A 16,453-nucleotide genomic window follows, 5' to 3' on the forward strand; every position below is an offset into this window, starting at 1 on the left:
GGTACGTCTGCATAGTTACAGAGTCAATGTGGAGGCTGTATACAGGGCGGGACCAGTGACAGAGTCAATGTGGAGGCTGTATAGAGGGGGTAGAGGAGGAGAGTTAGTTTAGCCGGTACAGAGTGAATGTGGAGGCTGTATACAGGGGGTACCGGTACAGAGTCAATGTGGAGGCTGTATACAGGGGGTACCGGTACAGAATCAATGTGGAGACTGTATACAGGGGGTACCAGTACAGAGTCAATGTGGAGACTGTATAGAGGGGGTACCGGTACAGAGGCAATGTGGAAACTGTATTCAAGGGGTACCGGTATAGAGTCAATGTGGAGACTGTATACAGGGGGTACCGGTACAGAGTCAATGTGCGGGGCACCGGTTAGTCAAGGTAATTGACCTTGTACATGTAGTTAGAGGTAAAGTGACTATGTATTGATAATAAACAGAGAGTAGCAGCAGAGTGTAAATGGGGGGGGGGGGGGCAATGGAAATTGTCAATGTAGGCATTTGATTAGCTGTTCAGGAGTCTTATGGCATGGGGGTAGAAGCTGTTATGGAGCCTGATTGGAAGAGGAGAGAGTAGAGAGAGAGCTTGGGACGCTCCGATACCATCCGAGTAGGGGCAGTGTGGGAAGACGTGCAGAGAGAGGTTAGTGGAGTCTGTAACTATGGTGGCTGGAGTCTTGGTCAATTGTTAGGGCCTTCCTCTGACACCGCCTGGTATAGAGGTCCTGCATGGCAGGAAGCTTGGCCCCAGTGATGTACTGGGCTGTACACACTACCCTCTGTAGTGCCTTGCGGTTGGAGGCCAAGCAGTTGCCATACCAGGTGGTGATGCAACCATTCAGGATGCTCTCTATGGTGCAGCTGTAGAACTTTTAGAGGTTTTAAGGACCTATACCAAATCTTTTCAGTCTCCTGAGGGGGAATAGAAGTTGTCGTGCCCTCTTCACGACTGTTTTGGTATGTTCGGACCATGAATGTTGGTTGGTGATGTGGACACCAACGAACTTGAAGCTCTCAACCTGCTCCACTACAGCCCCGTCGTTGAGAATTGGGGCATACTCGATCCTCCTTTTCCTGTAGTCTACGATCATCTCCTTTGTCTTGATCACCGTGAGGGAGAGATTGTTGTCCTGTCACCACACTGCCAGGTCTCTGACCTCCTCCCTATAGGCTGTCTCATCATTGTCGGGGATCAGGCCTGTTGTGTCGTGGGCAAACTTAATGATGGTGTTGGAGTTTGGTACACTTTCACTCTTTAATTTCATTCACTCTTTAATTTCATTCACTCTTTAATTTCATTAATTCTTTATTCCTGTTGTAAACATTAACCATGCCCCCCCCTCTCTCTCTCTCTCTCTCTCTCTCTCTCTCTCTCTCTCTCTCTCTCAGGTTGTATGAAGGAAAAGAACAGGAAGAGTTTGAGGAGTCTCTTCGGAGACTCTTTGAGTCCATCAACAACCTGATGACGAGTGACCAAAACACTACTGTCTTACTGCAGGTTAACACTCTCACTTCTCTGTCTTTCTCCTCCTCTCTCCTGTTATCTCCTGTCTGCTTCTCTCCTCCTCCCCTCTCTTCTCCACTCCTCTCTCTCCTCCCCTAACTCTCTATATCTCACTCTCTCTCCATCTTCTCTTCTCTTGCTCAGTTATTCATGTCTTCATTTGTCCTGATTTCAGGTTTTATGATTCTTTCCCCATCCATGTGTGTCTCTCTCGCTTTCTCTCTCTCTCTTTCTCTGCCTCTCTCTCTCTGTCTCTGCCTCTCTCTCTCTCTTTCTCTGCCTCTCTCTCTCTCTCTCTCTCTCTGTCTCTGCCTCTCTCTCTCTCTGCCTCTCTCTCTCTCTTTCTCTGCCTCTCTCTCTCTCTTTCTTTGCCTCTCTCTCTCTGCCTCTCTCTCTCTCTTCTCTCTCTCTCTCTGCCTCTCTCTCTCTCTGCCTCTCTCTCTCTCTGTCTCTGCCTCTCTCTCTCTCTTTCTCTGCCTCTCTCTCTCTGTCTCTGCCTCTCTCTCTCTCTGTCTCTGCCTCTCTCTCTCTCTTTCTCTGCCTCTCTCTCTCTCTCTCTCTCTGTCTCCGCCTCTCTCTCTCTCTTTCTCTGCCTCTCTCTCTCTCTGTCTCTGCCTCTCTCTCTCTCTGTCTCTGCCTCTCTCTCGTTCTCCCTCTCTCTCTCGTTCTCCCTCTCTCTCTCGTTCTCCCGCTCTCTCTCCAGGTGGCTGCTCTGAAGTACCTACCAACAGTCTTGCAGGATGTCGAGACAGTGTTTGATGCCAAACTCCTGAGGTGAGTGCTATCCTCCACTGCCTCCACCACCCCATGGCGACCCCTTTCACAGATCTCACAGGAACAGGAAATAGAACCACTGTCAACATCACTCAGACCCTTCTCAGGATGCCATATGAAGCAACATGTTTCTCACCTCATCCCTCACCTCAGTCACCTGTACCCAACGTCCCCCAACTCTGACCCTCTGACTGTCTCATCACATTGTCTCCACATAAACACACAAAAAACAACGCAGTCTTAAACACTGTCTCTGCCCCTCTTCCCTCTACCAAGGTCACTACCTTATTCCCCAGTCCTCTTTAACTCACAGGGACTCACCACCTCCTCCATTAACCTTTCATTAACCCCTAAAAGACAGACAGACAGCCTTGCCTTTACAGTACCCATAATGAATATAGATATGGCTGTCTGCGACACGCTTTTAGAATTATAGCATTTAACATGAACCATTTACATGAATTTAGCAGTATGATTTAATGGTTCTAGTTTCTGTATGACCAACAGTGGTTTGGTTCCAGACAACGTCTTTATTTCTGGCCTGACCTTCCTGTGACCTGTGTCTGAGACTTGTCTCTTTGGTGAGATGTGTGTTCAGACAGTCTACATCTGTCTGGCCTGTTGTCTCTGGAGTGGCTGAGTGACAACACAATGTTATGGAGGTGTTACCTGGACCAGACTGATAGTGTCTCTCTCTCTCTCAAAGATGGTTAAGACAAACAAAATAAACACAACTGATCCCAATACACAAAACATATAACAATACACACATCAACATATCCCAAAACACACAACTGATCCCAATATACAAAACAGTATACAAAACAGATCCCAACACACACAACAACAGATCCCAATACACACAACAGATCCCAATACACACACCAGATCCCAATAGACACAACAACATCCTCATCTTGATGTTTTCAATCGTGGTTGATATGTAGTCTACTGGTGCAGATACAGTGACTGAATGAGTGAGGATATGGAGGAGATGACAAGATGCCCTGAAGATAGTTGACTGGACCAACAATAATCGTAAAATGTCTGTTATGAGGGCGCCCATGTTGATATGTCAACCCTTTGTTGCAGTACGCTGGGCCATTATGGGAGCGCCAATTAACACAAACAACCAGCAGGCCTGCTCCAAGTAGGGAGCAGGCCTGCTGTAAGACAGGCCGACAGCTGTATATAATACAATAACATGACGTTTCAGTTTTGAATTACTCTCAGATAATTTCAGAGCCTGATTAGCATGCGAGGCACCACGGAAATGTTATTTCTACTGTCCAGAAAACGGAAATAAAAGCAGTTGGCTTTATTATTCCATTTGTGTTGTTGGTCTGGCTAATGGAGGTGTTGTAATGGGTAATGTGGAATGGCAGCCCCCATGCTCAATCTCCCTACGAAGCGGCCAAGCCTTTGTGACCGGCTCGTTGAATCATTATCTGATTGGATTACGGGCTGAGGGTGACACCAACTGGTGTCTTCATTAGTGTCCGTCGTCAGTTTGGCTCGTCTGTGTCCCTAATGGCACCCTGTATGCCCCTGGTCAAAAGTAGTGCACTATATAGGGGACATGGTGCCGTTGGGGAAGCAACTCCAGTCTCTGTGCTGTCTAGCTGTATCTGTGTCTCTTTCCTCCTGAGTCTGCTCAGGTCAGGCAGAATGGCATTTAGTGTTTGGTTTTGAATAACGCATGTAATTTCATCTGCTGTGGTAATGGTGTAATGCTATTCATATATGCTGCGGTAGCGTTCGCCTCGCACCTGAGCTTAGAAGACTTCCTGATTGAATAAAAGTGCATAGAAAACAACCACTCTACATGAAATGAACCATGTGCTATTTACAACTGAAATGAACGTGTTTTATTAACACTGTAGCTCCCCTCTCCATTTCCTTGCATCTCTTTCCGTCCGTCTCTCTCCGTACCCTATCAGACTCTCCATTAACAGGGCCTTACTGGTATGGGAAACACATGTTTATATGGTTATATACCCTCTCGTTACACCCCCTACCTCTTCCTCCCTCTCTCCCTCTTTCCCTCTCTCCAGTCGGTTGCTGTATGACTTCTACACCTGTATCCCTCCTGACAAGCTGCAGAAACACAAGGTGGCCTCCATGACAGAGATTGTCAGCAGCAAACTCTTCCAGAAGCAGGGTAAGACAGACTGACCATCAGGTCCCTCCATGCTAGGCAACTGAGCAATTACTGACCTCCATGTTGACTACCATATGAGCAGCCATCCAATCACATGCCTTATCTAGTAAGATATTTCAACATTAGGCCTGTTTGGTTAGATCAAGGCCTGCCCACTATCAGATCAGATATAAGGGTTCTCTTAAAAAACTATTTGGGATAGGGGGCAGCATTTTCACGTTCGGATGAAAAGCGTGCCCAGAGTAAACTGCCTGCTACTCAGGCCCAGAAGCTAATATATGCATACTAGTAGTATATTTGGATAGAAAACACTCTGAAGTTTCTAAAACTGTTTGAATTATGTCTGTGACTATAATAGAACTCATATGGCAGGTGAAAACATGAGAAAAATCTAACCAGGAAGTGGGAAATCTGAGGTTTGTAGTTTTTCAACTCATTTCCAAGATACAGTGAAATGGAGTCAAATTGCACTTCCTAAGGCTTCCACTATTTTTCAACTCATTTCCAAGATACAGTGAAATGGGGTCATATTGCACTTCCTAAGGCTTCCACTAGATGTCAACAGTCTTTAGAACCTTGTTTCAGGCTTCTAATGTGAAGGGGGAGCGAATAAGAGCTGTTTGACTAAGGGGCTTGGCAGAAGGCCATGAGCTAAATCATGCGCGCGGCAGTGAGAGCGAGCAGCGTTCCTTTTAATTTCTAAAGACAAAGGAATTGTCCGGTTGGAACATTATTGAAGATTTATGATAAAAACATCCTAAAGATTGATTCTATACATTGTTGACATGTTTCTACGAACTGTAAAATAACTTTTTGACTTTGTCTGGACTAAGTGCCTGCCCCTCGATTGGTGAACTAAACGCGCCAACAAAAAGGAAGTATTTGGATATAAATGATGGACTTTATCGAACAAAACAAACATTTATTGTGGAACTGGGATTCCTGGGACTGCATTATGATGAAGATCTTCAAAGGTAAGTGAATATTTATAAAGCTATTTCTGACTTTTACTGACTCCACAACATGGTGGGTATCTGTATGGCTTGTTTTTGTGCCTGAGCGCTGTTCTCAGATTATTGCATGGTGTGCTTTTTCCGTAAAGCTTTTTTTAAATCTGACACAGCGGTTGCATTAAGGAGAAGTATATCTTTAATTCTGTGCATAACACTTGTATATTTTATCAAAGTTTATTATGAGTATTTCTGTGAATTGATGTGGTTCTCTGCAAATTCACCGGATGTTTTCGAGGCACAACATTATTGAACATAATACGCCAACTGAGATTTTTGGATATAAATATGAACTTTATCGAACAAAACATATATGTATTGTGTAACATGAAGTCCTATGAGTGCCATCTGATGAAGATCATCAAAGGTTAGTGATACATTTTTATCTCTATTTCTGCTTTTTGTGACTCTTCTCTTTGGCAAAAAAATGGCTGTATGTTTTTTTGTGACTAGGCTCTGACCTAACATAATCATATGGTGTGCTTTCGCTGTAAAGCCTTTTTGAAATCGGACATGATGGGTAGATTAACAAGAAATTAAGCTCTAATTTGGTGTATTGCACTTGTGAATGTATGAAAGTTAAATACTTCTAAAAAATAATATTTTTTATTTCTAGCCTTAATTAAGTACCCTACATCACCATTCAAACACACTACGGGCCCACTTCACTCCCTCTCCTTCCCTCCACTCAGAGCCTATTACGAAGACCTAATTGGCCAGTAGTGATGTGATAAGTGGCCAATCCTCTCCCTTAGTAGCCCCCCACCCCCCTCAGTCTGATTGATGGAGACCTCTGGTGCTACTGTTCTCTAATTGGCTCCTGATAAGTGGATCGTTACCGAACCATCTCCACGGAGACAGACACGTCTGACATTTTGGCATCTTTGTCACAGCGCCCCCCTCCACTGTTTGTTTTTAAACTGACATCGGAATGAATATGTTAAAGAGAGAGAGAGAGAGAGAGAGAGAGAGAGACCAGCAGCAGAAGAGGCTCATTGGTAGTTAGACAGACAGCTACCCCCCTCCCCTTCGTCCCTTATCACCCCCTTCCTCTCTCCTCCCTGTTCCCCGCTCCCTGGCCCGTCTTTGTCTCCGGGTGACAGATGTTGTTGTGTCTGGGATGTGTGTGTGTGTGTTATTTAGCTGGTTTGCGGTTGATGATTATCGATGTTGTTTTTGGACGACGTTGCCATGGGTGAGTCATCAGTCAGCCATGCCCGGTAGCTGCCTGGTATAGTTGGGGACGGGGACGGGGGGGTAGAGTTGTGGGGAGCTCAACATCGCGGAGTGGCATGGCCTGGACGCTTCTCCCATATTGATCACGTTGGCGGTGATTGATTCCCCCAGGGGCTCCGAGCGCACCGCGGCCGATGGCCAACTGTCACTGTGCCCAGAGTCACTCTGCATTAACACAGAGAGGGGAGAGGGAGGGGAGAGAGAGGGGAAGAGAGGGAGTAAGGAAAGAGTAATGTCATGGGAGAGATGAGAGGAAATTGATGATGGAGAGAGAGAGAGAGAGAGAGAGAGAGAGAGAGATTGACCTCTGCGTTTGTTAGCTGGATGGACGCACGCAAAGTTCATGTAGCTCATCAGCGTACCTCTGTCTCCCTCCGAGCCTGTCACTGGTCAGTTGTGACATTCATGAATCACCCTGTGTGACGATTCCTAACCCAATTCAAATGTTCCCTGTTCATCTGCAGTTCTTATCCATTTATTTAGTCATTCATACCGTCTCAACCCTGAGCCGCTAAATAAGGGCTGAGATGTATTTGGTCTTGGGTTGTAGATGTGAGCCTGTTTGTGGGAGAGCGTTTAGGCCAGTCAAATATGCAGGAGGGTGGACATTTTATACCAGCTATTGGGTTCTGGTCTGACATCACTGCCTCCCAATACGTAGTGAATCTACCTGTCTGAGTCCCAATACATGTTGAATCTGTCTGTCTGCCTCCCAATACATAGTGAATCTACCTGTCTGCCTCCCAATACATAGTGAATCTACCTGTCTGCCTCCCAATACATAGTGAATCTACCTGTCTGCCTCCCAATACATAGTGAATCTACCTGTCTGCCTCCCAATACATAGTGAATCTACCTGTCTGCCTCCCAAAACGTAGTGAATCTACCTGTCTGCCTCCCAATACATAGTGAATCTACCTGTCTGAGTCCCAATACATAGTGAATCTACCTGTCTGAGTCCCAATACATAGTGAATCTACCTGTCTGAGTCCCAATACATAGTGAATCTACCTGTCTGCCTCCCAAAACATAGTGAATCTACCTGTCTGAGTCCCAATACATAGTGAATCTACCTGTCTACCTCCCAATACATAGTGAATCTACCTGCCTGAGTTCCAATACATAGTGAATCTACCTGTCTGATTCCCAATACATAGTGTGTGTGTGTGTTTGTATGTGTGTGTATGTGTGTGTGTGTGTGTGTGTGTGTGTGTGTGTGTGTGTGTGTGTGTGTGTGTGTGTGTGTGTGTGTGTGTGTGTGTGTGTGTGTGTGTGTGTGTGTGTGTGTGTGTGTGTGTGTGTGTGTGTGTGTGTGTGTGTGTGGTTCTTGGACTGGTTGCCTCTGTCCAAGGGTTTATGACACAGGGTTGCATCCATGGACCATGTGTAACGTTTCAACGGATTGGATTCTTTCCCTCTAGATTAATTTGACAAACGCTCCATGGATTAAGGAGCCTGGCAGGCACATACTGTTCAAACGCATGCGCACACACACATAAACGCACGTGTCTGTCACAATGGCTAATCTGTTTCTGGTTGCCCAGAAAAATTTATGAGAAGCAATAATGGCTCAATTTACACAAACTATTATTCCGTCAGACAATCAGTGTGACAGGTTGAACACATCAAAACCAGATGGGATGGTAGAAGAGAGGAACCATACTGGATGGAATGGTAGAAGAAAGGAACCATACCGGATGGGATGGTAGAAGAAAGGAACCATACCGGATGGGATGGTAGAAGAAAGGAACCATACCGGATGGGATGATAGAAGAAAGGAACCATACCGGATGGGATGGTAGAAGAAAGGAACCATACTGGATGGGATGGTAGAAGAAAAACACCATACTGGATGGGATGGTAGAAGAAAGATACCATACTGGATGGTATGGTAGAAGAGAGGAACCATACCGGATGGGATGGTAGAAGAAAGGAACCATACCGGATGGGATGGTAGAAGAAAGGAACCATACCGGATGGGATGGTAGAAGAAAGGAACCATACCGGATGGGATGGTAGAAGAAAGGAACCATACCGGATGGGATGGTAGAAGAAAGGAACCATACCGGATGGGATGGTAGAAGAAAGGAACCATACTGGATGGGATGGTAGAAGAAAGGAACCATACCGGATGGGATGGTAGAAGAAAGACACCATACTGGATGGTATGGTAGATGAAAGGAACCATACTGGATGGGATGGTAGAAGAAAGGAACGACAGATCAGGACAAGCAGAGACAATAAAAGAACGAGTCCGTTGTTTATTTGTTTTCTTGCTCATTCTCTAAAGCAGGCCAGAGGGTTCAATCTAATCTGTGTGCTAACCCTTCTCTCTGTCTATCAGTCTGTGAGGGGAGGCCCTGCAGTAGGACTGTACCAGTGAGGAGGCAGCAGCAGCAGATCTTGTCTTGCCCAGAGCGAGGCTTTTATTTGAAAGTGAGGAATAATCGACGAAACATATAATATGCACAAAAGAAAATAACAAAACTGGTAATTGAAAAGACTAACTAAATCAAATAGATGTCTTTAAATGTCTTCAGATGAAGTGACGGAGGACATTATGACAATCGTTCGACCATCCATCTCTCTCTCCTTCCATCGCCAGCCCTCTGACCATACTGTTGCTACCCAGACCAACAATCAACATCACATCCTAGTTTTAGACAGCAAATGAATGAGAGAGAATTGATCCAATATATTAAGGCGGGGTGAGACCATACATTTGTAATGCTTTTTAGTTTTGAGTAAATGATCACGTGGGTCTTTCTGATAACCCAATATGATTTCTGAAGATAGACAGTATTAACTGAGCTAGAGAACAGACAGTTATTCTACTTAGAGAGAGGCAAAGGACATTTACATTTACTCTCTTGTCCAGAGGGACTTACAGGAGTGACTTGATACATTTTCACACTTTTTCATATTGTTTCTACATATCTGTGCAGGTGTACAGTATGTGTATAAACTTGTATGTCTATGTCTGTATGAGACTGTGTATTTCATTCTATACATGAGTCATTTACACCCCAAACACACACAGCTGAAACTAGAAGAACATACTGTCTGATCTGTCCATACCCATCTTTGATTACTACTCTACACCCATCCCGAAAGCAACGATGAGTTACTATGGAAACTGTTGGGTTGTGTGGTGAGAGAGGTGGGGGGAGGGAAGTGGGATAAGGGGGAGGGGGGAGAGGGGTGGAGGAAGAGAGAGAGGTGGGAGAGATGAGTGAGGGGGAGTAATGGAGAAGAGTAGATGGAGTTTTGTCATTTTGGGAAATGTCTGTCTGTCTGATTCTCATTCTGTCTGTCTGTCTGTCTGTCTGTTTCTCATTCTGTCTGTCTGTCTGTCTGTCTGTCTGTCTGTCTGTCTGTCTGTCTGTCTGTCTGTCTGTCTGTCTGTCCGTTGTTTGTTATTTTGGACAAGGCTATGTCTAAGGATCTGAGAGGAAGAGGACAGATACTGCGTACTGACGAGCCAAGGAGAGGACAGGGACAAATAAATCAATTTCTTCATCTATTCCTCTCTTAACTTGTCAATTAAACACATCAGTAGACATAATCAAATAAACAGACAATTAATGGATCAATACGCTTGGTGTGCTGTTGAAAGAGAGACAGGCAGAGAGAGACGGCCGGACAGACTGAAACAGACAGACAGAGAGACTGAGACAGACAGACAGACAGACAGACAGACAGACAGACAGACAGACAGACAGACAGACAGACAGACAGACAGACAGACAGACAGACAGACAGACAGACAGACAGAGACAGACAGACAGACAGACAGAGATGACACAGAGAGATAGTAATAGTGATTTGGACTACCACCTGTCGTTTCCACCCCCTAGATGTAGCTGCTTGTTTCAGGACTGGCCTCCTCTATTACCTTCCTAATCTAACTCTGAGACAGGGATCCTAACCAACCAGTGAAAGAGAGAAAGAAGAGGAGGAGGAAGAGGGCTCTGATTTAGATGCCCGCCAGTAATTGGAATGTCACCTTATTACCATGCTAGATAGTTTATTGTGTTGGCTGGGACTCGGTGGCATGAAATGAAAAATGGAAAGTAGCTTTTCAGCTGGCTGCTGATTTATCATGGCTGTTTCCACTGCCTGCCAGCCAGGGATGGCTGTCCATTTCTATTCAATTAGACATACAGACATACACACACACACACACACACACACACACACACACACACACACACACACACACACACACACACACACACACACACACACACACACACTCTCAAATACATAAGCAAAAGCTGAGATTATAGAGAGTAAACAGTTTTTAGAATGGAATAAAGATTAGTACTTCAGGCTGTGTGTGTGTGGTGGGGGGGGACTTGGTGGGTGAGAACATGTTAAACACCATTGTCTCCTCTAGCCAGAGTTTAGCATTTAACTTTCACTCACTCTGAGGCCCGCTTTTCATAGGCAAAATACATCCTGCAGAGCACATGCACGTGCGTACGCACAAACAGGGTTGAAGTGGTCTGGCCTCGAAAATTGCTTGCTGGGTAATTTAGTTATTTTGTTCTTGGCTGGTACAGTAATACCCTCTCTCACTTCCTGACCCTCTCACCTTATCCCCTCTCTCACTTCCTCACCCTCTCACCTTATCACCCTTTCTCACTTCCTCACCCTCTCACCTTATCACCCCCTCTCTCTCTCACTTCCTCACCCTCTCAACGTATCACCCCCCTCTCTCTCACCTCCTCACCCTCTCACATTATCACCCTCTCTCTCTCTCACCTCCTCACCCTCTCTCACCTCCTCACCCTCTCTTACCCTCTCCCCTTCTCACTCTCTCTCACCTTCTCTCACCCTCTCAACTTCTCACCCTCTTTCTCCTACTTCATCACCCTCTCTCACCTCCTTTCCCTCTCACCTCCTCATCCTCTCTCACCTCCTCACCCTCTGTCACCTCCTCACCTTCTCTCACCCTCTCAACTTCTCACCCTCTTTCTCCTACTTCATCACCCTCTCTCACCTCCTTTCCCTCTCACCTCCTCATCCTCTCTCACCTCCTCACCCTCTCTTATCCTCTCACCTCATCACTCTCTCTCACCTCCTCACCCTCTCTCACCTTCTTACCCTCTCTCACCTCCTCACCCTCTGTCACCTCCTCACCTTCTCTCACCCTCTCAACTTCTCACCCTCTTTTTCCTACCTCATCACCCTCTCTCACCTTCTCTCACCCTCTCAAATTCTCACCCTCTTTCTCCTACCTCATCAGCCTCTCTCACCTTCTCAGCCTCTCACACCTTCTCAGCCTCTCTCACCTTCTCACCCTCTCTCGACTCCTCACCCTCTCTCACCTCCTCGCCCTCTCTCACCTCCGCACCCTCTCTCACCCTCTCAGCTTCTCTCCCTCTCACCTCATTTTAAGAAATATTGGCCCAGTCTATTTCATGGCCCAGTGATAGACTAGCGTCCTGTCCAGGCGGTGTACATCAAGCTACCTCACACTGCAGAAACAGGAGATAACCTCCTGCCCTATGGGCCGCCTGGCTAACTTACTATTTCATATATCACCAGACAGGTGTGTTGTATTGTAACCACAATATGTTTGAGTAGAACTTGTGTAGGGGAGGAGTGGTTGGTTGGGTTTGGACATATTTACATTAGAGGAGAGTCAACACAATGGCTTGTCTCTTATCTCTCACTGTTCACATAAACAGTAGCAAGGAGGAAGATCAACTTTCTCACTTTATCCTTGTTTATTCTCTCTTTCTCTGGATCACTGAGCTCTGTGCATCTCATCTGGATCACTGAGCTGTGTGCAACTCATCTGGATCACTGAGATGTGTACATCTCTTTGTCTGGATCACTGAGCTGTGTGCATCTCTTTGTCTGGATCACTGAGATGTGTGCATCTCCTTCTCTGGATCACTGAGCTGTGTACATCTCCTTCTCTGGATCACTGAGATGTGTACATCTCCTTCTCTGGATCACTGAGCTGTGTACATCTCTTTGTCTGGATCACTGAGCTGTGTACATCTCTTGGCAGTGTACTACTCTCTCTTTACTTTCCCCCTCTAACTCCTCTTCTTCTCCCTCTTCCGTCCCCTCCCCTCCCCTAACTGCCAAGTCTCCTCTCCTCCCCATTTCCTCCCACTTCTCCCCTCCTCCCCATCCCCCTCTCCTCCTCCCTGTCCCCCCCTTTCCTCCCACCTTTCCTGTCTCTCTCAGTGCAGTGATTGAGTGGTACGTTTCCTGTCTCTCTCAGTGCAGTGATTGAGTGCTAGGTTAGACCCAGGCTATCTCAGCACGACTTGCCTGCTTGCTCTCTGTTAATAATGACTCTCCTCTGCCTAAATGAGCTTTTAATGTGCTTAGTCTACCTGCGGCTAGAGAGAGTGAGGGAAAGAAAGAAAGATTAAAGAATGGAGAGCATTGAGTTTGGTATTTGGTATTTTATTAGGATCCCCATTAGCTGTTGTAAAAGCAGCAGCTACTCTTTCAGGGGTCCACACAGAACATGAACCATGACATAATACAGAACATCAATAGACAAGAACAGCTCAAGGACAGAACTACAGTTTAAATGGTCAGTGTGTGGTTGTGCAGTTTGAGAGACCCTGTTGTATATGTATGGTTGTTTGATCACCTGTGTGTGTGTGTGTGTGTGTGTGTGTGTGTGTGTGTGTGTGTGTGTGTGTGTGTGTGTGTGTGTGTGTGTGTGTGTGTGTGTGTGTGTGTGTGTGTGTGTGTGTGTGTGTGTGTGTGTGTGTGTGTGTGTGTGTGTGTGTGTGCGTGCGTGCGTCTGGAACCTGACCATCCTGAATATGTGTTGTGTCCCTCAGAGTGCCGTGACATTCTGCTACCCATGATGCTTCGGGAGCTGAGCGGAGCGCTGAAGGACATGGGGGAGGGGCCTCATGACGAGCGGAGGAACAGCGTGGAGCTGCTCAACAACATCCTGGAGGTCCTGAGCAGAGACAATGTGGTGAGACACACACACAGCCTATCAGGACACAGCCTATCAGGACACAGCCTATCAGGTCACAGCTTACTGCTTACCCATTTGAGCCTAGATTTCTTCATAGGTCCCTTCTAGGCAATGGTGTAAAGTACTTAAGTAAAAATACTTTAAAATACTACTTACCTTTTACTTTTATTTCACTACATTCCTATCTGGCAGACTCACTAAACACACATGCTTCATTTGTAAAAGATGCCTTAGTGTTGGAGTGTGTCCCTGGCTGTCTGGAAAAAAAATACAACGAATGGTGCCATCTTGTTTGCTTAGTATAAGGAATTTAAAAGGATTTATACTTTTACTTCTGATACTTAAGTGCATTTTTAGCAATTGCATTGACTTTTGATACTGAAATATATTTAAAACCAGATACATTTAGTCCAGTAATATTTTACTTGGTGACTTTCACTTTTACTTGAGTAATTTTCTATTAATGTATATTTACTTTTACACAAGTATGACAGTTGGGTACATTTTCCACCACTTCTTCAAGGGAGTTTCCTGACCACTGTGCTTTCTCTTGCATTGCTTGCACTTTAAGGTCTAGGTTGTGTTACTGTTACTGCATTGCATTGCTTGCACTTTAGTGTCCAGGTTGTGTTACTGTTACTGCATTGCATTGCTTGCACTTTAAGGTCTAGGTTGTGTTACTGTTACTGCATTGCATTGCTTGCATTTTAGTGTCCAGGTTGTGTTACTGTTACTGCATTGCATTGCATTGCTTGCACTTTAAGGTCTAGGTTGTGTTACTGTTACTGCATTGCATTGCTTGCACTTTAAGGTCTTGGTTGTTTTACTGTTATTGCATTGATTGCACTTTAGTGTCCAGGTTGTGTTACTGTTACTGCATTGCATTGCTTGCACTTTAAGGTCTAGGTTGTGTTACTGTTACTGCATTGCATTGCTTGCACTTTAGTGTCCAGGTTGTGTTACTGTTACTGCATTGCATTGCTTGCACTTTAAGGTCTAGGTTGTGTTACTGTTACTGCATTGCATTGCTTGCACTTTAGGGTCTAGGTTGTGTTACTGTAAAGCACTTTGTGACTGCTGATGTTAAAAGGGCCTTTAAACATAAATGTGATTGATTGAAACTGACCACTCAGAAGGCTTCAGCGCTTACCAATCCCACACAGGGGACCGTAGTGAACAGCAGATTAATCACATACTACCTCACATCTATCCCCTTTTGGCTTCACACATTCACTGACTCACACATAGAAATAGGCACCTAGGTATATTACCATGCCTGCCTGTACGCACGTATTCCTACACACAAAGTGAATAACAAACTCTCATCAATATTCTACAAAGGCTTGTTAAAGGCTTGTCAAAGGCTTGTTAAAGGAGTGTTAAAGGCTTGTCAAAGGCTTATTAAAGGATTGTTAAAGGCTTTTCAAAGGCTTGTTAAAGGATTGTCAAAGGCTTGTTAAAGGAGTGTTAAAGGCTTGTTAAAGGAGTGTCAAAGGCTTATTAAAGGATTGTCAAAGGCTTATTAAAGGATTGTCAAAGGCTTGTTAAAGGCTTGTCAAAGGCTTGTTAAAGGCTTGTCAAAGGCTTATTAAAGGATTGTCAAAGGCTTATTAAAGGATTGTCAAAGGCTTGTTAAAGGCTTGTCAAAGGCTTGTTAAAGGAGTGTTAAAGGCTTGTCAAAGGCTTATTAAAGGATTGTTAAAGGCTTTTCAAAGGCTTGTTAAAGGAGTGTTAAAGGCTTGTTAAAGGAGTGTCAAAGGCTTATTAAAGGATTGTCAAAGGCTTGTTAAAGGCTTGTCAAAGGCTTGTTAAAGGAGTGTCAAAGGCTTGTTAAAGGATTGTCAAAGGCTTATTAAAGGATTGTCAAAGGCTTGTTAAAGGCTTGTCAAAGGCTTGTTAAAGGAGTGTCAAAGGCTTATTAAAGGATTGTCAAAGGCTTATTAAAGGATTGTCAAAGGCTTGTTAAAGGCTTGTCAAAGGCTTGTTAAAGGATTGTCAAAGGCTTGTTAAAGGCTTGTCAAAGGCTTGTTAAAGGAGTGTCAAAGGCTTGTTAAAGGCTTGTCAAAGGCTTGTTAAAGGCTTGTCAAAGGCTTGTTAAAGGCTTGTCAAAGGCTTGTCAAAGGCTTGTTAAAGGCTTGTCAAAGGCTTGTCAAAGGCTTGTCAAAGGCTTGTCAAAGGCTTGTCAAAGGCTTGTTAAAGGATTGTCAAAGGCTTGTCAAAGGCTTGTTAAAGGCTTGTCAAAGGCTTGTCAAAGGCTTGTTAAAGGATTGTCAAAGGCTTGTCAAAGGCTTGTTAAAGGCTTGTCAAAGGCTTGTTAAAGGATTGTCAAAGGCTTGTTAAAGGAGTGTCAAAGGCTTGTTAAAGGAGTGTCAAAGGCTTGTTAAAGGAGTGTCAAAGGCTTGTTAAAGGCTTGTCAAAGGCTTGTCAAAGGCTTGTCAAAGGCTTGTTAAAGGAGTGTCAAAGGCTTGTTAAAGGATTGTCAAAGGCTTGTTAAAGGCTTGTCAAAGGCTTGTTAAAGGATTGTCAAAGGCTTGTTAAAGGCTTGTCAAAGGCTTGTTAAAGGCTTGTCAAAGGCTTGTTAAAGGCTTGTCAAAGGCTTGTTAAAGGATTGTCAAAGGCTTGTTAAAGGCTTGTCAAAGGCTTGTTAAAGGCTTGTCAAAGGCTTATTAAAGGATTGTCAAAGGCTTGTTAAAGGAGTGTCAAAGGCTTATTAAAGGAGTGTCAAAGGCTTGTTAAAGGCTTGTCAAAGGCTTATTAAAGGATTGTCAAAGGCTTGTCAAAGGCTTGTTAAAGGCTTG

At 44.8% G+C, this 16,453-nt stretch overlaps 1 protein-coding gene across 1 annotated transcript in view; it reads left to right on the forward strand.

Annotated features, from left to right (window-relative positions):
- The window catches only part of LOC115127015 (dedicator of cytokinesis protein 2-like), a 192,817-nt gene that overhangs the window by 60,633 nt on the left and 115,731 nt on the right, over positions 1–16,453 (forward strand). The window contains exons 22-25 of the mRNA XM_065018543.1: positions 1,393–1,501; positions 2,211–2,281; positions 4,336–4,442; positions 13,510–13,652. Of these exons, the coding sequence (XP_064874615.1) occupies positions 1,393–1,501; positions 2,211–2,281; positions 4,336–4,442; positions 13,510–13,652 (430 nt within the window). The remainder of the gene's footprint in view (positions 1–1,392; positions 1,502–2,210; positions 2,282–4,335; positions 4,443–13,509; positions 13,653–16,453) is intronic.

The sequence above is a fragment of the Oncorhynchus nerka genome, linkage group LG5, assembly GCF_034236695.1.
Source record: "Oncorhynchus nerka isolate Pitt River linkage group LG5, Oner_Uvic_2.0, whole genome shotgun sequence".
In the NCBI taxonomy this organism is placed as follows: Eukaryota; Metazoa; Chordata; class Actinopteri; order Salmoniformes; family Salmonidae; genus Oncorhynchus; species Oncorhynchus nerka.